The sequence below is a fragment of the Bos mutus genome, chromosome 3, assembly GCF_027580195.1.
Source record: "Bos mutus isolate GX-2022 chromosome 3, NWIPB_WYAK_1.1, whole genome shotgun sequence".
In the NCBI taxonomy this organism is placed as follows: domain Eukaryota; kingdom Metazoa; phylum Chordata; class Mammalia; order Artiodactyla; family Bovidae; genus Bos; species Bos mutus.
The window spans coordinates 46,911,718-46,938,309 of NC_091619.1; the positions used below are offsets into that span (position 1 = coordinate 46,911,718).

Genomic DNA, 26,592 nt, shown 5'->3' on the forward strand with positions numbered 1-26,592 from the left:
ACTTTTTCACTCTCCTCTTTCACTTTCATCAAGAGGCTCTTTAGTTCTTCTTCACTTTCTGCCATAAGGATGGTGTCATCTGCATACCTGATGTTATTGATATTTTTCCTGGCAATCTTGATCCCAGCTTGTGCTTCATCCAGCGCAGCATTTCTCATGATGTACCCTGCATATAAGTTAAATAAGCAGGGTGACAATATACAGCCTTGATGAACTCTTTTCCCTATTTGGAACCAGTCTGTTGTTCCATGTCCAGTTTTAACTGTTGCTTCCTGACCTGCATATGATTTCTCAAGAGGCAGATCAGGTGGTCTGGTATTCCCATCTCTTTCAGAATTTTCCACAGTTGATTGTGATGCACATAGTCAAAGGCTTTGGCATAGTCAATAAAGCAGAAATAGACATTTTTCTGGAACTCTCTTGCTTTTTTGATGATCCAGGGATGTTGGCAATTTGATCTCTGGTTCCTCTGCCTTTTCTAAAACCAGCTTAAACTTCTGGAAGTTCACAGTTCACATACTGTTGAAGCCTAGCTTGGAGAATTTTGAGCATTACTTTACTAGCGTGTGAGACAAGTGCAATTGTATGGTAGTTTGAGCATTCTTTGGCATTGCCTTTCTTTGGGATTGCAATGAAAACTCACCCTTTCCAGTCCTATGGCCACTGCTGAAATTTTTCAAATTTGCTGGCATATTGAGTGCAGCACTTTCACAGCATCATCTTTCAGGATGTGAAATAGCTCAACTGGAATCCCATCACCTCCACTAGCTTTGTTGGTAGTGATGCTTCCTAAGGCCCACTTGACTTCACATTCCAGGATCTCTGGCTCTAAGTGAGTGATCACACCATCGTGATTATCTGGGTCATGAAGATCTTTTTTGTACAGTTATGTGTATTCTTGCCACCTCTTCTTAATATCTTCTGCTTCTGTTAGGTCCATACCATTTCTGTCCTTTATCGAGCCCATCTTTGTATGAAATGTTCCCTTGGTATCTCTAATTTTCTTGAAGAGATCTCTAGTCTTTCCCATTCTATTGTTTTCCTCTATTTCTTTGCACTGATCACTGAGGAAGGCTTTTCTATCTCTCCTTGCTATTCTTTGGAACTCTGCACTCAAATGGATATATCTTTCCTTTTCTCCTTTGCTTTTTGCTTCTCTTCTTTTCACAGCTATCTGTAAGGCCTCCTCAGACTATCATTTTGTTTTTTTTGCATTTCTTTTTCTTGGGGATTGTCTTGATCCCTGTCTCCTGTACAATGTCATGAACCTCCATCCATAGTTCATCAGGCACTCTATCAGATCTAGTCCCTTAAATCTGTTTCTCACTTCCACTGTATAATCATAAGGGATTTTATTTAGGTCATACCTGAATTTTCTAGTGGTTTTCCCTACTTTCTTCAAGTTAAGTCTGAATTTGGCAATAAGGAGTTCATGATCTGAGCCACAGTCACCTCTCAGTCTTGTTTTTGCTGACTGTATAGAGCTTCTCCACCTTTGGCTGCAAAGAATATCAGATTTTGGTGTTGGCCATCTGGTGATGTCCATGTGGAGTCTTCTCTTGTGTTGTTGGAAGAGGGTGTTTGCTATGACCAGTGCGTTTTCTTGGCAAAACTCTATTAGCCTTCGCCCTGCTTCATTCCGTATTCCAAGACCAAATTTGCCAGTTACTCCAGGTGTTTCTTGACTTCCTACTTTTGCATTCCAGTCCCCTATAATGAAAAGGACATCTTTTTTAGGTGTTAGTTCTAGAAGGTCTTATAGATCTTCATAGAACCATTCAACTTCAGTGTTTTCAGCATTACTGGTTGGGGCATAGACTTGGATTACTGTGATATTGAATGGTTTGCCTTGGAAACAAACAGAGATCATTCTGTTGTTTTTAAGATTGCATCCAAGTACTGCATTTCGGACTCTCGTTGACCATGATGGCTACTCCATTTCTTCTAAGGGATTCTTGCCCACTGTATAGATATAATGGTCATCTGAGTTAAATTCATTCCAGTCCATTTTAGTTCGTTGATTACTAAAATGCCCACATTTACTCTTGCCATCTCCTCTTTGACTACTTGCAGTTTGCCTTGATTCATGGACCTAACATTCCAGCTTCCTATGTAATATTGCTCTTAATAGCATCGGACTTTGCTTCTATCACCAGTCACATCCACAACTGGGTGTTGTTTTTGCTTTGGCTCCATCTCTGTATTCTTTCTAGAGTTATTTTTCCAGAGATCTCCAGCAGCATATTGGGCACCTACCGATCTGGGGAGTTCATCTTTCAGTGTCCTATCTTTTTGCCTTTTCATACTGTTCATGGGGTTCTCAAGGCAAGAATACTGAAGTGGTATGCCATTGCTTTCTCCAATGGACCATGTTTTGTCAGAACTCTCCACCATGACCCATCCGTCTTGGGTGGCCCTCCACGGCATGGTTTAGTTTCTTTGAGTTAGATAAGGCTGCAGTAGGAGAGTAGAAAAAGAGTAATATGAGGAGCAGTATGATTAGTATGAGGAGAGTTGGAAGAAAAAAATGGAGTCGTGGAAGTCAGTCAGAGAAAAAATTCAGTGGCCTGAATGAAGAAAAAAAAAAAAAAAATTAGAAAAGGAGATTTTCTTTGGGTTTAATAATCTAGCAGTTACTAGAGAATAATTATGGCAGAAGCTAGATTTCAGTGAATTAAGAAAAAAAAAAAAAAAACTAGACAGCAAGTATGGAGTAGTCTTTAACAACACTGACTTTATAGGAAAGAAAAGACATGATGGTAACTAGTTATGACTGGTTCCACTAGCATGTGGACTAACATAAGAACCAGTCTTCAAGGCTGAGTTGGGGTATTGGGTCCTAGAGACCAGGGTGGTTCACAGTTCTAGCTGTCCAGCATATACATAATGTACATCTTAAACAGTAGTAACCCAACAGAGCTCTCTGATCCTCGGAATAGATTATGGATGTAACTAGTATGCACAGGGCACTGTCATTCTAGGACAAGCCCTGTGTCAATCAATACCTGACTTCTGTAGTGCTGGGAGGACCAAGTTTCTTCCATATGCTGAGAGGAGCCTCCATATACTTGAAGTCCACCAAAAACAGGCTGCCTAGCTACATGTCCAGGATGACCGCCTTTCAACAACTGAAAAATAATTGTTCTATGCACACCAGAAGGCTTCAGTTCTATGAAATAGCCCAGTTGCTTAAAAATAGACTGGGAGTGGAAAAACACTCTGGCAAAAGGATAGAAGGTGTGGTTGGGCTGTGCAGGACTGGTAGTTTAAAGGACTTCTGCCGAGCCAGGCCCAGTGAGGGAGGGTTTTATTGATTGTGCTTTTATTTTTTAATGGGAAAGACTTCAGCTTTAGAGGCTAAAGGGCAAAAATACAATGAGAGTGCACAGTTAAAGATTCAGGACAAAAGGCATAATTGATGGAGGAAATTGACCATAAAAGGTTTTGTTTCATTTATAGTACCTTTTTAGAAAGGGAAATTGAGAGTTGTTTTTTTTTTTTCCTAAGTTAAGACACAGACATTCCACAGTTCCCAGGAAAACATAAATGAAGTATCACAGAGTGTTAAGAATTTCTCAGGTTCATTTATTTTTTAACTTGTGTGTGTGATTATTCATGTCTGACTCTTTGTGACCCCATGGACTGAAGCCCGCCAGGCTCCTCTGTCCATGGAATATTCCAGGCAAGAACAGTGAAGTGGGTTGCTACTTCCTACACCAGGGGATCTTCCCAAACCAGGGATCAAACCCAACTCTCTTGACTCTTCTGCACTGGTAGGCAGATTCTTTTACCAATGTGCCACTTTACTCCAAAACAAATATAACCAGCAAAGATCCCACTGGAGCACTGGTGTAGAGAAAGGAATCTTAAGTTTGGCAAACAGCCAAGCCATCTGAGATTTCTATCTTAAAAAAGGTTTTCAGTAAATTGTCAAGCCTGTTTGTAACAAATTGAGAAGTAATTCACAGTGAATAGAGTACCTAATATAGATGAAAAATGATTAGGATATTAAATAAATTGTGGAGACGCTGAGAAGAAACCAGGTTACACGTCACAGCAAGAGCTATATATCCCCTGTTGTAAAGTATACTCAATATTATTCACACAGAATTTTAGGGAGAAAAATAAGACTAACCTTTAAGAGGCACATCTGTAAGTTTCATTCTTCTTATCTCCTTCTTAATGTAACATGTTCTCTGTATTTTCTGCATGAATTACTTTCCCTAAGTAACATCACTATACTCCCGAAGCCACTAGATGGCCACAGTACATCCACAGGAAGTCAAATCAAAACATCAGTGGTGTTGACTTAGCACAGTAGAGCCTTAAGTTCCTCACCTACAAAATGGGGATAATAATAGTACTTAAGTTCATAAGATGGTTGCGAGAGGTAGTTGAGAAGCTATACAAATGCCTACTAAATGGCAGACTGCTTGTATGACTGTGTATATGAATTTTGTTTTTTCATATAAAGTTAAGGAATAATGTATAGTCAGATAAAGGAATGAAAACATAATTTGTGTGTTTCTATCAAGGACAATCAATCTGATTTTGATACTGACCATTTGGTGATGTTCATGTGTAGATTCATCTCTTGGGTTGTTGAAAAAGATGTTTTGCTATGACCAGCAGGTTCTCTTAACAAAACTGTTAGCCTTTACCCTGCTTCATTTCATACTCCAAGGCCAAACTTGCCTTTATTCCAGGTATCTCTTTACTTCCTACGTTTGCTTTCCAATTCCACATGATGAAAAGGACTTTTCTCAGTGTTAGTTCTAGAAGGTGTTGCAGGTCTTCATAGAACTGGTCAAATTCAGCTTCTTCAGCATCACTGGTTGGGGCATACACTCAGATTACTGTGATGTTGAATGGTTTACCTTGGAAATGAACTGAGATCATTTTTGAGATTACATCAAAGTACTGCATTTCAGACTCTTCCGTTGACTATGAGAGATACTTCATTTCTTCTAAGAGATTCTTGCCCACAGTAGTAGATATAATGGTCACCTGAATTAAATTCACCCATTCCCATCCAATTTACTTCACTGATTCCTAAGATGTCAATGTTCAATCTTGCCATCTCCTATTTGACCATGTCCAATTTACCTTGATTCATAGACCTAAGGTTCCTATGCAACATTGTTTACAGTATCGGACTTTACTTTCACCACCAGACACATCCACAACTGAGCGTTGATTCCGCTTTGGCCCAGCCACTTCATTCTTTCTGGAGCTGTTACCAATTGCCCCCTGCCCTTCCCCAGTTGCATACTGGACACCTTCCAACCTGGGGGGCTCATCTTCTAGTGTCATATCTTTTTGCCTTTCATACTGTCCATGGGGTTATCCAGGCAAGAATACTGGAGTGGGTTGCCATTTTCTTCTCCAGTGGACCACGTCTTGTCAGAACTCTTCACTGTGACCCATCTGTCTCAGGCAGTCCTGCAGAGACAGCATGGTTCATAGCTTCATTGATTTACACAAGCCCCTTTGCCATGACAAAGCTGTGAGAGTTGGTCCACAAAGAAGGCTGAGTGCTAAAGAATTGTTGCTTTCAAACTGTGGTGCTGGGTAAGACTCTTGAAAGTCCACTGGACGTCAAGAAAATCAAACCAGTCAATCCTAAAGGAAATCAACCATAAATATTCATTGGAAGGACTGCTGCTGAAGCTCCAATATTTTGGCCACCTGATGCAAAGAGCCAACTCACTAGAAAAGACCCTGATGCTGGGAAAGATGGAAGGCAAAAGGAGAAGGGGTTGGTAGAGGATGAAATGGTTAGATAGCATCACCAATTCAATGGACATGAATCTGAGCAAACTCCAGGAGGTAGTAGAGGACAGAGGAGCCTGGCATGCTACAGTCCATGGGGTCACAGAGTCAGACACAACTCAGTGACTGAAAAACAATAATAACAAGTTAAGGACAAAAAGTTCTATGGAAGCGGAAAACAACTTGAGAAAGACAGAATAAAGGGCAGATATACAATGAAGAAGAAAAGATGGATTTGATGGAGGTGCTGGTCAGAGGCTCTGGGAGGAGGAGGAAGGGTTGGGATGAGGAGAAAATTAATTCAGCAGATTTCAAAGACAAGCAGTGTTACGTGAAAAAATGGAATTGTTTCTTTATAAGTCTAAAACAGAAAATATGGTAACTTTGAAAATTAAGAGCTACTTCTATTGTGGTTGTCATTAGTCAATAGTATAATGTGGTATGGTACTTACCATGATAGTTTTGGAATACATTTATAAATAAGATTTTAATGTCTTGTTAAATTTGGAACTGATAAGGCATTCTGGGTGCACAGGCTAGGGCAGGGATTTATAAACATACCTGGAAAGGCATAGCTGAGATAAACGGACATAAAGTGAGAGAAAAAAAATAGCATATCTAGTCATTTCACTGCAAGTATATTGAATCAAGTGTTAAGATGAATTTACAGTAAAATGACTAGACACACTAATTTTGTTCTCTCACTTTATGTCCAGAGAGAGAGAGCAGCATATATTTGTCTGTCAACCTATCTAATCTAGTATTGTATTTTAATGTATCAATACTTGGAGAAAAAGCTAACAGTAAACCAATTCTTGACTAGCATGTGAAACAGCTACTTTTCAAAATCCTTTTCCTCCTATTGAGCTCTAATTTTACAACTGAAAAGTCAGGCATAGTAAACAATACTGTATTTCTATCTTGCTTTCTATAATGTATAGCACAGCACCTGGTGTAAATACACAATAAACACATTTAATGATACTATAGAAGTTAAGAGTGTGAGATATTTTGAATTCTGACTTCCAGCTCCTGGCTTTGTGACCTAGAGTAAATGATGTGATCTCTCTGTACCTTAATGTCTTCATTTGCAAAATGGGGGTCATTATAATGCCTACCTCATGGAGTTGTTGTGAGCATTAAATTAGTTAATTCATGATCTGAGTGCTTGGCATATATTAAGCACACAGTAAAATGCCAGTTAAGGATTAAACAATGACCTTAAAGAGGTAGCATTCAAGGAACAGTAGGAAGTGGCTTCATCAGGAAAAGGTTGTGACTCAAATATATACTAAGTGTGTGTATGTGCATGTGTGTGTGCAGTCACTCAGTTATGTCCAATTCTTTGCCCCGACAGCTCCTCTGTCCATGGAGTTTCCCAGGCAAGAATACTAGAATGGGTTGCCATTTTCTTCTCCAGAGGATCTTCCCTACCTAGGAATAGAACCCATGTCTCCTGTGTCTCCTGCTTGGCAGGTGGATTCTTTACCACTGAGCCACCTGGGAAGTCCTATATGTTAAGTACATTTGGCCAAAAAAAAAGTCTTGGCTATAACTCAGATATTTGGTTGTACTGGCACAATTTCTGTCGCCTATCTGACCCAACTTTCCAGAAGATCTTTATGGTAAAGCATACAACCATCCATCCTGGTGGCCATAGTTTTATCTCTGGCCCAGGCTAAGAACTCCCTTCCAGCTTTATCCTACCTTGTCAAGGACAAACATAATGCTGACCAAAGTGGATCTCCCAGGCTCTTGCAGAAAAGCTTCATTCTTCTTTACCATCCTCATTAGGATTGAAGATCGCTGAACTCTGGTGGGAAGAGCTTCGCTGCTAGGCTTCCTGGCAGCCCACACTTCAAGGCAGCCCATGAGAGCATGGGAAGGTGACTTTTCTCTAGGAGGCTCTGGTAAGACATACACAGTTCATTTAGCCAGGATCATTGTAAAGTCACTGCTGGGGTGTTAACTGTCACTGCCCACAGAGTGCAGCATGTAACAGGTACTAATAGACCTGGATGGATATGAATTGAGAGCCTGTCCTCAACCCTCTTTACTTCAATCCAGAAGCCTCCCAGATGAGCCAGAAGCCTCATCGCTGTAGTTACTGACCCAAATGACCCAAATGGCATTCCTCACCACCTTACAAACCCTTTCACTGCACCTGTAGACCTCTTGATCTTAACTGAAAATTTCCCCTGAATCTTCAACTTCTTTCTGAATGTCTTCTTCCCTTTGCTGCATAAGCTGAAAACTTGCTCTCTCACATTTCTTCAATATGTCTCTCAAAGAGAGGCTGTCTGACTCTCACATCCTTACAGGAGGTGGGGAAAGTACTCCTCTGGACCCCTGTCACTGCTTCCAAACCATTTCTCCTTCTTCTTTCAAAAACTCCAGCTCCTTTGAAGTTCTAGTCATGCCACTGTACCACCCTGCATCAGCATCCCTAAAAGACAGCATACAGATGGCACAGGTGTATGCGGTTAATTTGAAGATGATTTAATAAAGGGACTGCAGTGTTGACTCTCACCCTAACCCTAGGGTGGGGGTTAGAGTTTTCACTCTGAACAGTGGAAAATTCTAGTATAATTTATAGTCAGCCCTCCATATCCATGATTCCTTCATGTCTGTGTTTCCTGCATCCACAATTTCAACCACCTTCAGATCACGAGTATGGAAGTGCTTATTATTGAAAAGCTCCACATATGGAGAAGGAAATGGCAACCCACTCCAGTATTCTTGCCTGGGAAGTCCCACAGACAAAGAAGCCTGGAGGGCTACAGTCCATAGGGTCGCAAAAGACTCGGACATGACTTAGCAACTAAAAACACACACAAAAAACCAACTTGTCACTCCTGAGGTATCTTTGCATCCACTTTGTTTTCTCTTTTTTAAATCATTTGTTAACCTACTCAATGCGGAAAAGATACTTGATCATGTGATTGTACAAAGTCCAGAATTAAAAAAGATATAAAACCAGAAAAAAAAAGAAAAAGCTCCACATATAAGCGGATTGCCACAATTCAAACCTGTGCTGCTTAAAGTTCAACATATTTACAAAGATGTGAATGGCGTAAGGAAGGCACAAGAGGTCATGCAGTGACTCAGGTTAGTATCAGTGGAACTATCATCATTCCTAGGCCTGATGGAACAAGGAAAGGGAACGCAGGCACCCAGAAGGAGAGAGATGTGTAGACAAAGCCACGTTGAAGAGCAGAGATCTTGAGTTCAGGGACACAGCCTCCCTCCATCCATTCTGAGGATCCCCAATGGCCAAACCCAACCAGAACCAGAGAGCAAAAAAAACCAATTGGTTTAATCTAGGTTTGAGCTCCCATGGCACTAAGTGCAATGGAGAAATGTGGATCTGGAGGGACAGATGGAACATATCTAGCTTAAAACCAATGCTTTTGGGGGGGACTTCTCTGGTAGCTCAATGGCTAAGACTCTGTGCTCCCAATGCAGAGGTCCCAGGTTCTAACCCTGGTCAGGGAACTATATCCCACATGTGGCAACAAAGATAGAAGATCCTTCTTGAGTGCTGCAACTAAGATCCAGTGCAGCCAAATAAATAAATATCCTTTTTTAAAAATGCTGTTTTTGGTTGCTATCATCTTTCAACCTCTTACTCTTTGACGATGTGAAATCCTAGCTCATTTTCTTGCTCTCCGCCCCTTAGTGACCTCAGCATCCATTTGGGTGTGCACACCCACCCTGTGATCTTTTTCATCCATTCATACTGTCACACCCTAACTACTACCACCAATAATAACAGTATTGGCTTCAAGCATCTCACTTGCTGACCACCACCTCTTATCTCTAAAGTTCGCTGACTCTTTTCATTGCAATTTTTAAACATTTTTTAGGCCTCCAATCTACTGACTTTATACTCTTCCATGATTCATCCACAGTCCCACCTCCATTCCCCTGTCTTCACTTTCCACTGTGTCCAGAGAAAACTCCATGGACCTCACTCCCTTGAAAAGAACCTCTCTAACGTATTCACCTGTCAAAAATTTAACTCTGGTTAAAGCCAACTGTTCGCATTTTCCAGTGGCGGGGTAGGGTGGGGGGAAACATAAAATCATGCCAACTGGTTTTTCTCTATATTTGCTATCTCAAGCTACAAATGGGCATCCCAATCCACTCAGAAATCCTAGGCTGATCCTGGTAAGTATGCCAATTACTCTTCAAGATGCTTAATTCATGCATTCTTTCTTCTTGAGCTCCTCATACTCTTCTGCACCCAAGTTTCCACACCCTTCTCTATTCACCACCAATTCTACAAACCTCCCAGTACCGCATCCACATCCCTGCCCTCCATCCTGTAACCATGGAATAAGGGTCCCTCCTATCAAAGCCCAACCACTCCCTTTGTCCTCAAGATTTCAACCCTTTTCATTTTTAAAATAAATGCATTACAGGACTTCCCTGGTAGTCCAGTGGTTGGGAATCTGCCTGACAATGCAGGGGACATAGGTTCAATCCCTGATCCAGGAAAATTCCACATACCACAAGGCAGCTAGGCCCGTGAGCCACAGCAGCTGAGAACACACTCTAGAACCCGAGAGCCACAACTACTGAAGACCGCATGCCCTAAAGCGTGTGCTCTGCAATGAGAGAAGCCACTGCAATGAGAAGTCTGCCTACCGTAACTAAAGAGTAGCCCCCACTTCCCACCACCAGAGAAAACCCATGTACAGCAATGAAGACCCAGTGGAACCAAAAATAAAAATAAATAAATAAGTAATTAATTAAAAATAAATAAATGTGTTCCTATTCTCATTCCCTTTCTCTCCTGCATCAATTTGCCTCTACTGGATCATTTTTAACATCAAATGGAGTTGGTGATGGACAGGGAAGCCTGGCGTGCTACAGTCCATGGGGTCATAGAGTCAGACACAACTGAGTGACTAAACTGAACTGAATATGACAATTACCTCCCATCTTAAAAAATATTTCCCTTATATAAGGAATTTAGAAAGACGGTAATGACGACCCTATACATGAGACAGCAAAAGAGATACAGATATAAAAAACAAACTTTTGGACTCTGTGGGAGAAGGCGAGGGTGGGATGATCTGAGAGAATAGCATTGAAACATGCATATTACCATATGCAAAATAGATGACCAGTCCAAGTTCAATGCATGAAACAGGGCACTCAAAGCCAGGGCAATGGGACAACCCAGAGGTATGGGATGGGGAGTTCAGGATGGGGGACACATTATACCCATAGCTGATTCATGTCAATGTGTGGCAAAAACCACCACAATACACCTCCAATTAGCCTCCAATTAAAATCAATAAATTAATTTTAAAAATGTTTCCTTGACTACAAATTCTCCTCCATTTCCCATCCAATTCATCTGTTCCTCTTCAAAGGCAAACCTGAAATAACTATGTACAGATGCTGCTTCTCTGCAACTCCCAGTCTCTCCTCTGCCCATTTCTATCTGCCTTCCACTACCACCATTCCATGGAAATGCTGCTCCTGTTTAGACTGCCAGTGACTAGACTGCCAGTGACTAATTTGTTCCCAAGTCACTTGATGTGATCTATCTGCAGCCTGTGACGTAGCTAACTGGACTCCTATTCTTAAATCATTTTCCTCCTGTGGTTTTTGTGGACACCATTTTTCCTGATTTTCCTCCCTGGCTCCCTGGCTTTTTCTTCTCCATCTTCTTCTTTGCTGGCGCAATCTCCTTAACTGGATTTCTAAATATTAATGACTCCAGACTCTTCTCTACTCTGAGCTGTCTAATACATTAGCCATTGGCTAATGTCAATGTATCTATTTAAGTTTAAAGTAACCGAAATGAAATAAAAGTTCAGTTCCTCCATCACACTAGCCACATCTCAAGGGCTCAGGAGGCAAGTGTGTCTAGTGGACAACATGGTCACAAAACATTTCCGTCATTGCAGAGATTTCTGTTGGACCTGACTGACCCAAATTCCTTCCCTAAGTGATCTCACCCAGCTAGTCCCACGGCTTTAAACACCATCTATACGTTGAATTCGAAATTTACACCTCTAGCTCTAACCCAGACTTCAGATTTATACGTAAAGTGCCTAACTAACACAACCACTAGAATGTTTAACAGGCTATTCAAACTAACACCCAAAACAGAACACTTCCTTGTCACCCCCTCCTCCCCTTTCTTTACCCACAAAAGCTTGTTTCTCTTCCTGTCTAGTCCTGGCACGACACCATCCAACCAGTTTTCAAGCCAAACATCAGCAGTCACCTTGATTCCCAATATCTAATCCATCAATGAGTCTTACTGACTCTATCCATAAAATATATGTCAAATCTACCCTCTTCTGCCTCCCACTGTCATCTTCTTGTCTAAGGTTTTTGTCTGGATTAGTGTCCTTCTCATACACGATCCCCTGCAATGAAACCCAGCACACAGCATGTGTGCATTAAATATGTTGAAAAAAATTAATAAGTACAATGCTATTTAATAGTGCAAAATAATCTTACTTTTAAAAATATTCATGAATAATACTTGTTAAAGAAATTTTAGAAAACAGATTTAAGAAGATAATAAAAATCACTTCCAGGCAGACTTTACTTAGGATTGATTATGGCTCAATATTATTATTCAGTTTATCAATTACTAATACATTTTCACACCTTCATACACTTTACCTCTGTGCATTTATCTGCATTGTCAGTGCAGCTTACCTCCCCAAAAGAAATTTTCGTTGCTCCTTCCTGATCAGTCCAGCCTTTTCTGATTAATCCAGTATAGTTTCTTGACCTCTTTTAATTATAGTCCACGCCTGTCAAGCTCACAGGAGTTGGCTCACGCAGCAGACATTTATTGCATTCTGGAGTTCCCAACTTGGCTTCTGTCCCTGCCTGCCACTCAGCTCCTCCCTGCGTCCACAACTTCCTTGTCAGCCTTAATTCAAAATAACTCATCCAATAACTCCAAACAATGTCTGCTACTCCATCTTCTTTGATTCTCGGCATTTACTGGTAGTCGCTAAAATGCTTGATCACCCCCTATTCATTCCACCTGCAACTAAGTGTGGTCAAGCTGATTTTTCGTACAGGCAATTCCAGTAGTGAGGGGATGGGTAGTAGGGAATGCAGGGGTATCTCTTGGGGCTTGGATTCTAGACATTATCAATATGTCCAACATCTGCATTGCCTGTGTCAGTTTACAGCACCACTTCAAACATACTATCTCCGCAGCAATCCAAACACTATTATTTGCCTACCCAACAATTCTCTCTCCTCCACCCTCCTCCAACTTCCTCCTCTCCAAGAGAATGTCCATTTTGTTCAGCACCCACCCTACACCAAACAGCCAGATACAACAGGTGAGTTGTATATCATCCTCCATCCTACCCCAGCCAGCTTTGTGGTCTCATTCCTTTGATGAGTGGGCAGGTGACATAACATGGCCAGAGAGTGAAAGTCTTCTGTGAGAGGTTCTGGAAAAGGTTTCCTCACTCTTACACAAACAAACAAAAAAGGGCCCGATGACAAGATAACCTCTTGAAATCTGGAGACTGCCTATCCAGATGTAATTTCTGAGACCACTAAATATCTGCTTTTAAGTAGGAGGGGAAACGGCATTAAGCTGAAGCCATTGCTGGGAATGGCAGAGCGGGCAGACAAAAGAAAACTATATCCTTTGTAATGTTCTTAAGCTGTTGTTCACACTGAGCCAGAGGCTCTACTTCTGGACTTTCATCTATGTATTGTAAGCCCAGGGGATTCTGATGCCATCAAAATTTGAGAGGCACTGACTTCTAAACCCACAATTATAAAACTTCTCCACCACTACCAGCTAAGTAATCTTAAGCAATTTAACTTTTATAGAATCCTTTTCTTTATCTGTAAAGTGCAAAAGTAATATTCACCTTATGACCTTATTGTGAGGATACAGGGTTAAGAGGATTTGATAGAATACAGAAAGTGCTGCAAGGTCCATTAGCCAGAAAATGATGCTACATAGTTCCTAAATATTTCCCAAACTTGCCTGCTGATACAAATAGATGGATTGGTTAGATGAGTTGGTCTTAGGCCTCTCCCCTGGAGATTCTGTTTCAGTAGCTCCCTACTGTACCCTAGAAATCACATTTTTAACAACACTGTTCTAGGATCTAAGCAAGTTTGAATTTAGCAAAGGAATGTGTGAAAATGTTGCTCAGTTGTGTCCTACTCTTTGTGATCCTGTGGACTGTAGCCCACCAGGCTCCTCTGTCCATGGAGTTCTCCAGGCAAGAATACTGGAGTGGGTTGCCATTTCCTTCTCCAGAGGATCTTCCTGATCCAGGATCCAGGGATGGAACCCAGGTCTAATGCATTGCAGGCAGATTCTTTACCATCTGAGCAATCACAGAAGACCTAGCAAAGGAATACACAATGTAAACTCCTATGCAGCAGGAGTTGGGATTTCCACTGTCTAAATCTAGATCTGCCACTGTCTCACTTGAGCAAGCTGTTTAACCTTTCTGGACTTGTTTACTCCTCTGTACACTTGTCCTATCTAACCTACAAGTCCACGGGGGACTGAAGGCAAATTACACGTGGGGTGAAGGGGTTTCTCTCAGTATTTTTATATTGCTGTAATGGGAATTAAGTAAACACAAAATTAAGCAAAACTGAGATAGGATAGGTGTTGCCTTTATGGTAAAATTAACTGAATAGGACGATGTCATCTCTGGCCCGCCACCTTGAACCCCTGAGCGTCCACTCCTCTCAGGATCACGGTGTAACCTGAGGTGATCACCTACTCAGGTCACACTGTTCGAGATCTGTGAAAACGTCTAGAAAAGTGAAAAGCCTGAGTGTTGGGAAAGAGGAGAAATACGAAGACCCTAAATTCAACTTTCTGTACCAAGGTACCTTTAACTGGCAAACACTTTCAGTAGCTGCGCATGTGCAACAGAAACATTTCTCTCGGCGTTTCATAAAGAAAAACGGCGATGTATGCCATTGGCCTCAGGTGGAAGTCACAAAGTTGGTAAAGCTGGAACACCTGCTAACTTGGGCGCTCCGGGGGTTCTTTAGGGCGCACAGGTGTTCTGACATTCTCATGAGCTGCAACCAAACTTCTCCAGGGCGTTAATCCGTGAATTTCAGTTTATGCACTGGCTTGTAGGTTAGCAGAAACCCGCCCCCCACCCCCCGCCGGAAGCCAGCAGAGCGGTCTGAGCCCGGGCTTCCGCCTCTGGCCTTGAACTCCTCCCACCTCAAGCAAGTCACGCCCACCAAGACGCCCACTCTTCGAGTTTGAGTCTCCGGAGAGCCCGTAGTTTTGAACTCTGACCGCTCCTGCGGCCGGCACCGGGATAGCACGCATGCGTATTTTCTTTGAATGGGTGGTGCCCTTATCCTCGCGGCGGCTGCAGGAGCCCTGGCCTTGCTGCTGCTGGCAGTACGGCTGTGGGTAGTCCTGAGTCCTCGCGCTCCTGTGCCTCGGCGGTCTCTCAGCCTCTTGGTGGTGGCTGGATCTGGTGAGTATACGGGCCTTGACTGGCGGGCTAGGGTCGGGAACTACAAAACCCAGAGTCCATCGCGGCGCTCTTCGGCAGCGCCAGTAGGACTTTTTGCAGCTTTGAATGCTGAGATTTGTAGTTTGTGTGCATGATTGGCTCGTCTGCCCAACTTGGGCAAAACGCTGGTTTGTTGCCAATGTGCCTCAGGCCGCGCGTTTATTGACAAATGGGTAATTTACACTTGTCTGTAATAAACTTTTCTATAGCGTATATTTTTCTAACAAAGTAAGTATCAGTTACCAAAGATGACACAGAAGCCTGTTGATGCAACATGAAATTTCCCTGAATAAATATTGTTATTTTGCATTATTAATCTAGACATTTGGGATTTAATTTAGGAATCACAGTTACTGCATGAAAAACAAGACAAACCGAATCGTCGCATTTTTAAGTATACATATACAAAATCTGCGAGTGTAGGAGCAATTACCTACTAACAGGAGAACAATACACACCTTAGGATGTTGCGTCAGGGAATGAACAACAATCTGTACAGTCAGATAATGCAATCTAAAGGGAATCGGCCAGCTCTGTACGTGCTTACAACTTTAAATGGACAGCTCTGACAGCCATACACACCCACACTGTGTACATATAGAAATGCCAGAAAATTGCATCCAGAAAGATTAATGTTTATAGTATTAGCAAGTGTTCTAAACCTATGTTCACCTGTAATTCATTACTTTATTCACTTAATGTGTTTTGAGCCATGGGAGAGAGGGCAGGCAGTAAACTAAGCCCTGAAAATAACAAAACTGATTAACACTACTTGTCGTGAAGTGCTATGTCCCACGCACTGAAAGTTGTGAGGGAACAGCTGTGAGCGAAATGGAGAATATAGAAAAACTAACAGAAAACAAAAAACAGAATGGATCCTTGGCGCAATGAGAAAAGTGCTGTAACCTGGGAAGTAGAACCTGCTATGTAAGTTCACACTGGGCATCACTTTATCTGAACCTGAGGCAGGAGGCTTCCTGGAAGAAGTGATGTCTAAACAGATACTTGAAAGAAGACTAAGAATTAGCCAGACAAGGGGGAGCTGGGTCTTTGAGGTCTGGAAAGCTGTGTAAAGAAAGCCATGGCACTTCGGATGGCCAGACGTGAGAGAGCACTCCTGCAGTGAGTTGGATGTGGGGAAGTAACAATTGGAGAGGGTATTTTAACACCCCCCAAACACACACACATAGAGAAAGCGACACTACTCCACTGCATCCTACCACGTAGTCATTAGGATCACTTACCTCTAAGTTAACATAATACCGGAGTTAAATGACATCTCTGCAACTTACTAATTTGGTGATCTTGGGCAAATTAGTTAACCTCATTGAACCTTCTGTTTCCACTTCGAAAAACGTGAGTTAGGAAGAGCTGAGAGAGTAAATGTGGTGGTAAAGTGCTTAGCAAAGTGCTTGGCACATAGTAATGCATTTAATAAGTGATGACTTTTGATAGTCCTAGTAGCAATGGGATCTTTTAAAGAATTTTTAAATGAAGAGTGACCCAGTTGCATCTGAGCTTTCACAAAGACCATTCAGCCTGCATTGTCAAGAGAATGTCTTGCAAAGACTGAGGTAGGGAGACAAGTAGGACTTTTGAACATTTCAGGTGACAAATGACAGCCTGACTGGGGGGGTTGAAGAGTGAGGGGATGGAGAAAAGTATATGCATTTAAGTGAGATTTACGAGATAAAAATCACTAGAATTGTGGATTGGAAGTGGAGGGTGATAGGAAGGTGGGCTCAAGAGTCATGTCTGGGTTTCTGGCTTGAGCAGATGGATGGAAGAATGGATGTTCAAGCCATTCACTTAACATCATTAGATTTGGCAGACTGGGAACCAAAACTAAAATTGAGAATTTGTCAGGCAGGTGGTGCCCTCTGTCATTCAAACCATTGAGGGTATGAAGAGTCAAGGACCTCCAAAAGTCATCCAAACCAAAGAAAGATTTGTAGTTAGATAAATAATTTAATAGTTCATGTCCAAAATTTAGGATGGGAAGGCATTTTCCTTGTTTACCCTGAATACCAAAAAATGCTTAATCTTACCATAAAGTATCACTTGTTTAAAGAATACCAATCAAAATTATTATTTGTCTTTGAAATAGCATATGTTTCAAAGACATGTGACCTGCTTAGACAATTTTAAATGTAATATTAAATTGTCTGTCATTGGAGGTACAGCAGTAACAAAATAAAAGCCCTTGCTATCATGGTGTTTACCGTCTATTGGGGCTAGGGTGGGGGAGACCAAAACAGAAAAAATGAATAGACTGAATAGTTAGTTAGAAGCAATAAATACTATGAAGTAGAGAAAGGAAGTTGTATTTTAGATAGAATTGTCAGGGAAAGCCTCCTTGGGGAGATGACAGATACCCAACAGCAAGGAGGCCAGAGTGGCTGGAGTAGACTGCGTAAGGTGGGGAAGAAGTAGATGAGGCCCAAGAGCTTACAAAAAGTCTTTTATTCCATATGAGAAGGGGAGCCCTTGGAGGGTTTTGAATAGAGATAAATAATTTGATCAACTCTTTTTAGTAGGATCACTATAGAGGCTGTGTTGAGAATAGACTATAGTGGATACTTAAATAGACAAGGACAGTGAGGGCAATAGACCAGGAAGCTACAGTCATAATCCATGCAAGAGAGGTGTGGTTTGGAGCAGGATGCTTGCAAAGGAAGTTAGAAGTGATTGCATTCTGGGTTCATCTTAAGATAGAACTGAGAGGATTTCATTCCCAAAGAATAAATCTTATTGAAAGAGTAAAATGGAAGACAAAGCCCATCATTTTAATGACTTGATTCAGTAACAAGCTTAAATTTTCAAAGAATGTATTCAGTGAAGCTTTCCTTTAAAGAAAAAGGAAAAAAGACCATGAAAGTAGGTAAAATAAAGTCTTAACTGCAGTGGAAGATGTTATGTATATTAGGTTTTATCCTTAATTGTTCTAGCTGTGAAAATAAGTACCTACTTTGCAAACTACCACACTTTTTCAAAGTTAAAAACAAAAATTCTAAGATGAGTATGAGATGTGTGAATTACTTGCATAAGAAGATGGATGACAACTTATTGACAGAGGCGCCTGTTGGGCTACAGTCCATGGGGTCACAAAGAGTCAAACAGGACTGAGCAGCTAACACTTTCATTCACTTTCACAGAAGAAAATGGGTGACAAGTTATTAAGTTCAAGTATGATTCTAATTCCCTTTATATTTACTCTGTGCTGACTATTTCTATATCTAATTCCTTCTGGGATCTAGAGAGTAATCTTTCCCTTTCTACTATAAGAATATATATGTGCTTCAAGAAAACACATACTTAATTTGTTTGATTATCCTACTTGTTTGTTTGTATCACTATTGAAAGCTTTCTTACAACAGGGAGGTGGGGCAGGGGGAGCTTTGTAGCATAGTGAGTCACTAGTGAAGCCACTCGGTCGTGTCCGACTCTTTTTGACCCCATGGACTGTAGCCTACCAAGCTCCTCTGTCCATGGGATTTTCCAGGCAATAGTCCTGGAGTGGATTGCCATTTCCTTCTCCAGGGGATCTTCCCGACCCAGGGATCAAACCCGGGTCTCCCGCATTGTAGACAGACGCTTTACCATCTGAACCACCAGGGAAGTCTATGCTTTGTAGCATGACCAGAAGCAAAGAAGAGGTAACAAATAAGATGAACACAGAGAATGTTAAAGACACCAACCTGGCTGAGGCCAAGGGATTGTGCAATTAAATAGATAAGATAGGGCTCATTCTTAAGAAGTTCAATTGTCTTGCTTAATTGGCATATAGTTAATGAGATAAATAAATGTTCTTTTGATTTTTTTTTCCCCTGAAAGAAACCTTAATGAACACAGTTGATTTTTAAATTCATGGTTTTAAAATTAAAGTGTTAAAATTTTGGAGATTGTACGATTTCAGAAATTGAACACACAGTGGTTGGATGAAGTTTGGTAAATATTTGAGGACCTGCAGAGAGCTGAGACCTCTGTTAGGAGGTGTTGAACAAAAGTCTTCCTTAGAAAGATCTGAGCCCTAGCAATCAGTGCTCATCAATTCAGTTCAGTTGAGTTCAGTCACTCAGTCGTGTCTGACTCTTTTCGACCCCATGAATCGCAGCACGCCAGGCCTCCCTGTCCATCAGTGCTCATGCCTGCCTAATATTACTTCACAACATGGAAGCCTTCAGCAGCTGCTTCCCATTTTCCAACCTACTTTGCTGACCTTACTTCACCCTCATCTTTCTTCCCAGTGTTCCCACCAAGCCTTGAACACCCATCCCGGATCTTGTCTTCTCGTGTCCTAATGATCCCACCCCACCCACTGGCATCCCTATACCTGTCTGCCCATTAGCTTCACTTTTAAGTCATCTCAGCCTTTACCAGGGATCTTCTCTATGCTGAGGGCATTGCTTTTCATAACAGTTTGCTTGCCCGTCCCCCTCATTTTAATGTTTTTTGCTGTCTTGCGTCACTCTTTATATACCTGTGCGTGTCTTGCCCCTCTCCCATCAGACTTCTTGATAACAGGACCTGTGTCTTATACCAGGCTTCCCAAGTGACACAGTGGCCAAGAATCTGCCTGCAATGCAGGAGACTTGAGACACAGTTTTGATCCCTGCGTCAGGAAGGTCCCCTAGAGAAGGAAATGCTAACTCTCTCCAGTATTCTTTCCTGAGACAATCCCACGGACAGAGGAGCCTGATGGACTGTAGTCCATGGGGTCGCAAAGAGTTGGACACCACTGAGCCACTGAGCACACACAGTACAGTGTCTTATACTTCTGTGTACCTTCTTCAGCTAGAACAGTAGCATGACTTACTGCTGGTACTGATGTTATTTTTATATTATCCTCTTCCCCCATATAGAAATAATATTTCTACAGGGGCACAGATCATTGTTTCCATATATTCCTTCTGTATTTTGAGAAATGCACAAAACTTAGCAGTAGGATAACATCATCAGATGGATATGTCCATTACAAGTTTCTTCATCTTAGGCCTTCCAATATTTTTTCCAGGTGGGCATACCACTGAGATCCTAAGGCTGCTGGAGAACCTGTCCAATGCTTATTCTCCTAGACATTATATCGTTGCTGACACTGATGAAATGAGTACCCATAAAATAAATTCTTTTGAACAAATTCGAGCTGATAGAAACCCCAGTGCTACGGTAAGTAATAATTTCTGTGTCTAAGAAAGTTACAGGTTATATATTGAATTTAATTCTCTCATGGCACTTCAGTGCCCTGCTCACACAATACAGTCACACGTTTATTGCCGATGAAATATAGTGCCTTTACTACCCAAAGATAAAAGCTTCTTTAAATCTTCAGATAAAAATGGTTGCTAATTTCTTATATTCTTTTGTTTCAAATAGATAATTTTTTTTTGATAATTCCAACTGCAAAAATTGTTTTATTTATAATTACATACATTAAAGCATCCAGTTCATGTGCTTATTGGCTCTTCGTTAAATTTTTTTTTTTTATTAAGAACACACCAAAGTGTAATTCTTTGTAATATTTATCTGTTTATTTGGCTGTGCTGGGTTTTAGTTGCAATGTGCAAACTCTTGGTCGTGGCATGTGGGATGTAATTCCTTGACCAGGGATTGAACCTGAGCCCCCTGCATTGGGAGCATGGAGTCTTAGCCACTGGACCATCAAGGAAGTCTCTCATTAAAGTTCTTTATCAATGTATTACGTGTATTGATCATTTATCTGTTACTATTGTTTATCCTTCCAATTATATCTGTATCTGCCTTTAAAAATTACTTCTCAGCTCCTCGTTGCTCACTTCATTTTAGCATTTTAATCAGAATTTGGAGTAAACTGAAAAAAAGTAAAACTATTTTATCAAGGAAAGAAACCAGAGCTATTCTTCATTAGCTTGTCTCCGTCGTTCCCTCTCTCTGGTACCTGCCTGGCCATGGAGCTCCAACAGGTAGTTCAGGAATGGACAGACAACCCGGCTCAGGCCACTCAAATGGTTCCCTCTGGGCTCTTTGGACTTGAGGACCCAGAGAATGGAAATAGTCTTTCTTCAGGTGCTTCAGCTCTATAAAAGAGAGAACTTGGAGAAAAGCAGTCATGTTTTCACCTGCTAGCTAAAGACAGCTGGAGCAAACTATGAAGTTAATATACAGGAAGAGCAAGATGGAAAAGCAGATGCTGAGTCCTGCCTTCAGTTACTCCAGAGCTGCCCTCATATGAGCCCTATCGTTGTTCTTATCGATAGTGCATCTAATCAGGATGCACTAATGGGTAACTCACCCTCTGCTGACCTTTGTAGCTAGTTAAACCTTGTTTTAGTTACGATTTGGTCACTTGTAAGCGTCATCCCTTACTGTGTGCATGCGTGCTAACTCACTTCAGTCGTGTCTGACTGTTTGCAACTCTGTGGACTGCAGCCTGCCAGGCTTCTCTGTCCATGGGATTCTCCAGACAAGAATACTGGAGTGGGTAGCTATTCCCTCCTCCAGGGGATCTTTCTGACCCAGGGATCAAACCCATGTCTCTTAAATCTCCTGCATTGGCAGGTGGGTTCTTTACTACTAGTGTGACCTGGGAAGGCCCCTCATCCCTCACTTCAGTTCAGTTGCTCAGTCGTGTCCGACTCCTTGTGACCCCATGAACTGCAGCACACCAGGCCTCCCTGTCCCTCACCAACTCCCAGAGCCTACCCAAATTCACGTCCATTGAGTCGGTGATGCCATCCACCCATCTCATCCTCTGTCGTCCCCTTCTCCTCCTGCCCTCAAATCTTTCCCAGCGTCAGGGTCTTTTCAAATGAGTCAGCTCTTTGCATCAGGTGGCCATCCCTCACTTACGCACTACTAAAATGTGTTCTTGGAAGATCCCTGTTAAACAAGATTGAAATCCACCCGCTATTATTCAGCCATAGTGAAATATGTGGTATGGGATGAGCCAAAATGCTTCATTTCTGTTTCAGGACTCAATACTGTGTTAGTTTCCTAGTGCTATTATAACAAAGTGCTATACACAGGGTGGCTTGAAGCAAGGGAAATTTATTCTCTCACTTCATTTGTAGTTATTATAAAATAATGGCTGTATTCTGTATAATATATCCTTATAACTTATTTATTTTATGTGTAGTTTAATCCCTTCTCCGACTTGCCCCTCCTTCCCTTGCCCCATTGGGAACCACTAATTTGTTCTCTGTATCTGTGATTTTATTTCTTTTTTATTATATTCACTAGTTTATTTTTTCGATTCCACATGTGATATTATACAGGATTTGTCTTTCTCTAACTTACTTCGCTTAGTATAATATGCTCCAAGTCAATGCATATCATTGCATTTGGCAAAATTTCATTCTTTTTATGGCTGAGTAGTATTTCATTGTGTATGTGTGTGTGTACACTACATCTTCTTTATCCATTCTTCTGTTAATGGACACTTAGGTTCCTTCCGTATCTTGGCAGTTGTATATAATGCTGCTATAAACCTTGGGGTGCATGTATCTTTTTGATTTGAGTGTTTTTGTTTCTTTTTTCAAATATATACCCAGGAGTGGAATTGCTGGGTCATGTGGTAGTTCTCTATTTTTAGTTTTTTGGGAAACCTCCATACTGTTTTCCACAATAGCTGCACCAATGTACATTCTTACCAACAGTGTATGAGGGTTCTTTTTTTTCCACATCCTCACCAACATTTGTTATCTGTGTTCTTTTTGATGACAGCCAGACAAGTGTGAGGTAATATCTCATTGTGGTTTTAACCGACATTTCCCTGATGATTGGCCATCTGATCTTTTCTTTGGAAAATTGTCTGTTCAGATATTCTTCCCCTTTTTTAATCAGGTTGCTGGGCTTTTTTTTTTCTTTGTTTTTTGATATTTGAGCTGTTTATATATTTTTGGATATTAGCCCCTTATTGATCATGTATTTTCAGATGTCTTCTCCCACTCAGTAGGCTGTCTTTTTATTGTGTCAGTGTTTTCCTTTCATGTGCAGGAGCTTTTAACTTTCATTAGGTTCCATTTGTTTATTTTTGCTTTTGTTGCCCTTTTTTTAGGAGACAGATCCAAAAAACACTGCTACAATTTCTGTTGGGAGTCTTCTGCCTGTGTGTTCTTCCAGGAGTTTTATGGTTTCTGGTCTTACATTTAGGCCTTTAATCCATTTTGAGTTTATTTTTTCTACCTGATGTTAGAGAATGTTCTAATTTTATTCTTTTATATGTAGCTATCCAGCTTTCTCATTGCCACTTATTTAAGAGACTGTCTTTTCTTCACTGTGTGTTCTTGCCTCCTAAAATTTATCCTAAGTAATCGACCATCAGTGTATGGGTTTATTTCTGGGATCTCTGTTCTGTGCCAGAGAACAGAGATCTGTGTGATCTGTGTGTCTGTTTTTTTTTTTGCCAGTACCATCCTCTTGATTACTGTAGCTTAATGGTATAGTCTGAGGTCAGGGAGCACAATTTCTCCAGCTCTGTTCTTTCTCGAGATTGTTTGGCTGCTTTGTTGTCTTTTGTACTTCCATACAAATTAAAAAAATTTTTTAAGTTCTATGAAAAATGCCATTGGTCATTTGATAGAAATTACATTGAACCTGTGGATTGCCTTGGGTAGCATGGTCATTTTAAGATTATTAGTTCTTCCAATCTATGAACATGGTATACCTTTACATCTGTTTATGTGGTCTTCAATTTCCTTCATCAGTGTCTCATAATTTTCCAAACACAGGACTTTTTCTTCCTTAGGTAGGTTTATTCCTTGGTATTTTATTCTTTTTTGTGCAATTGTAAATGGGATTGTTTCCTTAGTTTCTCTTTCTGATAGTTTGTGATTAGTGTGTGGAAATGCAGCAGATTTTTGTGTATTAATTTTGTATCCTGAAATTTTGTTGTATTCATTGATGAACTCTTAACAGATTTTGGGTGGTGTCTTCAGGATTTTTTATATATAGTATCATATCATCTGCAAACAGTGACAGTTTTACTTCTTTCCAGTTTGGATTTTTTAATATCTGTTTCCCTGCTGATTTCTGTGGGTAGGACTTCTAGCACTGTGTTGAATAAACATGGTAAGAGTGGACATTCTTATCTTATTCCTAATTTAAAAAAAAAATGTTTTCAGCTTTTCACTTTTGAGTATGATCTTAGCTGTGGACTTGACATATATGGCCTTTATTATGTTGAAGTGTGTTATCTCTATGCCCATTATCATTAATAGATGTTGAAGTTTATGAAAAAGTTTTTCTGCATCTATTTAGATGATTATATGGCTAGTCAAGGCTATGGTTTTTCCAGTGGTCATGTATGGATGTCAGAGTTGGACTGTGAAGAAGGCTGAGCACCAAAGAATTGATGCTTTTGAACTGTGGTGTTGGAGAAGACTCTTGAGAGTCCCTTGGACTGCACGGAGATCCAACCAGTCCATTCTGAAGGAGATCAGCCCTGGGATTTCTTTGGAGGGAATGATGCTCAAGCTGAAACTCCAGTACTTTGGCCACCTCATGCGAAGAGTTGACTCACTGGAAAAGACTCTGATGCTGGGAGGGATTGGGGGCAAGAGGAGAAGGAGATGACAGAGGATGAGATGGCTGGATGGCATCACTGACTCGATGGATGTGAGTCTGAGTGAACTCCGGGAGTTGGTGATGGACAGGGAGGCCTGGCGTGCTGTGATTCATGGGGTCGCAAAGAGTCGGACACAACTGAGCTACTGTACTAAACTGATGGCTTTTATGCTTCAGTTGGTTAATGTGGTGTATCATATTTATTGATTTGCACATATTGAAAAATCCTAACATCCTGGGATAAACTTCACTTAATTGTAGTATATCATCCTTTTAATGTATTGTTAGAGTCAGTTAGAGCTAGTGTTTTGTTGAGGATTTTGCATCTATGTTCATCAGTGATCTTGGCCTGTAATTTATTTTTTGTGGTATCTCCGTCTGGTTTGGGTGGCAAGGTGATGCTGACCTCATAGAATGAGTTTGATAGTGTTCCTTCCTCTGCACATTTTTAGAATAGTTTGAGAAGGATAGGTGTTGACTCTTCTCTAAATGTTTGGTGGAAATCACCTGTGAAGTCTTCTGATCCTGAACTTTTGCTTGTTTGGAATTTTTTTTAAATTATTGATTCATTTTCATTTCTGGTAATTGATCTGTCCATATTTGTATTTCTTCCTGATTGAGTCTTGAGAAGTCATGTAAGAGTTTTAGGAATTTGTCCGCTTCTTCTAAGTTGCCCATTTTGTATTGCCCATAGTTGTTGTAGTATCATGACTCTTTGTAGTTCTGTGGTGCAGGTTGTAACTTCTTTTTTATTTCTGATTTTATCGATTTGGGCCCACTTTCTTTTTCTCCTTAATGAATCTGGCTAGAGGTTTATCAATTTTGTTTATCTTTTCAAAGAACCAACTCTTAGTTTCATTGATCTTTTCTATTGTTTTTAGTCTCTATTTCATTTATTTCCACTCTGACCTTTATAAGTTCTTTTTTTCTGTTAGCTTTAGGTTTTATTTGTTTTTCTTTTTCTAGCTCCTTTAGATTTGAGACTAGATTTCTTATTTGAGATTTTTCTTGTTTCCTGAGGTAAGCTTGTATTGCTGTAAGTGTCCATTTTAGAACTGCTTTTGCTGCATCCCATAGGTTTTGGATCATTGTGTTTTCATTTTCATTTGTCTTCACATATTTTTTTAATTTCCTTTTCAATTTCTTCAGCAATCCATTCATTGTTCAATAGCATAGTGTTTAGCTTTCACAGGTCTATATGTGTTTTGAAGCTTTTCTCTAAAAGTTGACTTTTAGTCTCATAGCAGTGTGGTCAGAAAAGATGCTTGATAGGATTCTAGTTTTCTTAAATTTATCAAGGCTTCTTTTGTGTGAAGCCTGTAATGTATCCTGAAAAATGTTCCATGTGCACTTGAAAAGAATGTGTACTCTGCTGCTTTTGGATGGAATGTTCTATAAATACTCCTAAGTCCATCAGGACTTTGTGTCATTTAAGGCTAGTACTTTTTTTGTTAATCTTCTATCTGGTCTGGATGATCTGTTCATTGATGTGAGTAGGGTGTTAAAGTCCCTTACTATTATTGTCGATTTTTCCCTTTGTGTCTGTATTTCTTTTATGTATTTAGATGCTCCTATGTTGGGTGCATATGTTTATATTTTCTTAGAGCAATGTCTTGATCATTATGTAATGTCCTTCTTTGTCTCTTGTAACAGTGTTTATTTTAAAATCTATTTCTTCTGCTGTAAGTATTGCTACCCCAGCTTTCTTTTGATTTCCACTTGCATGGAATATGTTTTTCTATCACCTCATTTTTAGTCTGTG

General features: G+C 40.6%; 1 protein-coding gene and 1 long non-coding RNA gene across 3 annotated transcripts in view; one reads left to right on the forward strand and one right to left on the reverse strand.

The window, feature by feature from the left end:
* Window positions 1-3,695: 3,695 nt before the first annotated feature.
* Window positions 3,696-14,994, reverse strand: LOC138987227 (uncharacterized). Of its 2 annotated transcripts, none has more exons than XR_011463665.1 (3): window positions 12,463-14,994; window positions 7,480-7,679; window positions 3,696-4,338 (listed from the first exon to the last, which is right to left on the reverse strand). It is a non-coding gene; the product is annotated as an uncharacterized lncRNA (long non-coding RNA). The 2 variants fall into 2 exon arrangements; XR_011463666.1 differs by lacking the exon at window positions 3,696-4,338 and adding an exon at window positions 4,404-5,442.
* An 8-nt stretch (window positions 14,995-15,002) lies between these two features.
* ALG14 (ALG14 UDP-N-acetylglucosaminyltransferase subunit) overlaps window positions 15,003-26,592 on the forward strand; it is a 99,245-nt gene continuing 87,655 nt past the window's right edge. The window contains exons 1-2 of the mRNA XM_005908717.3: window positions 15,003-15,251; window positions 20,305-20,456. Of these exons, the coding sequence (XP_005908779.1) occupies window positions 15,113-15,251; window positions 20,305-20,456 (291 nt within the window). The 5' untranslated portion in view covers window positions 15,003-15,112. The remainder of the gene's footprint in view (window positions 15,252-20,304; window positions 20,457-26,592) is intronic.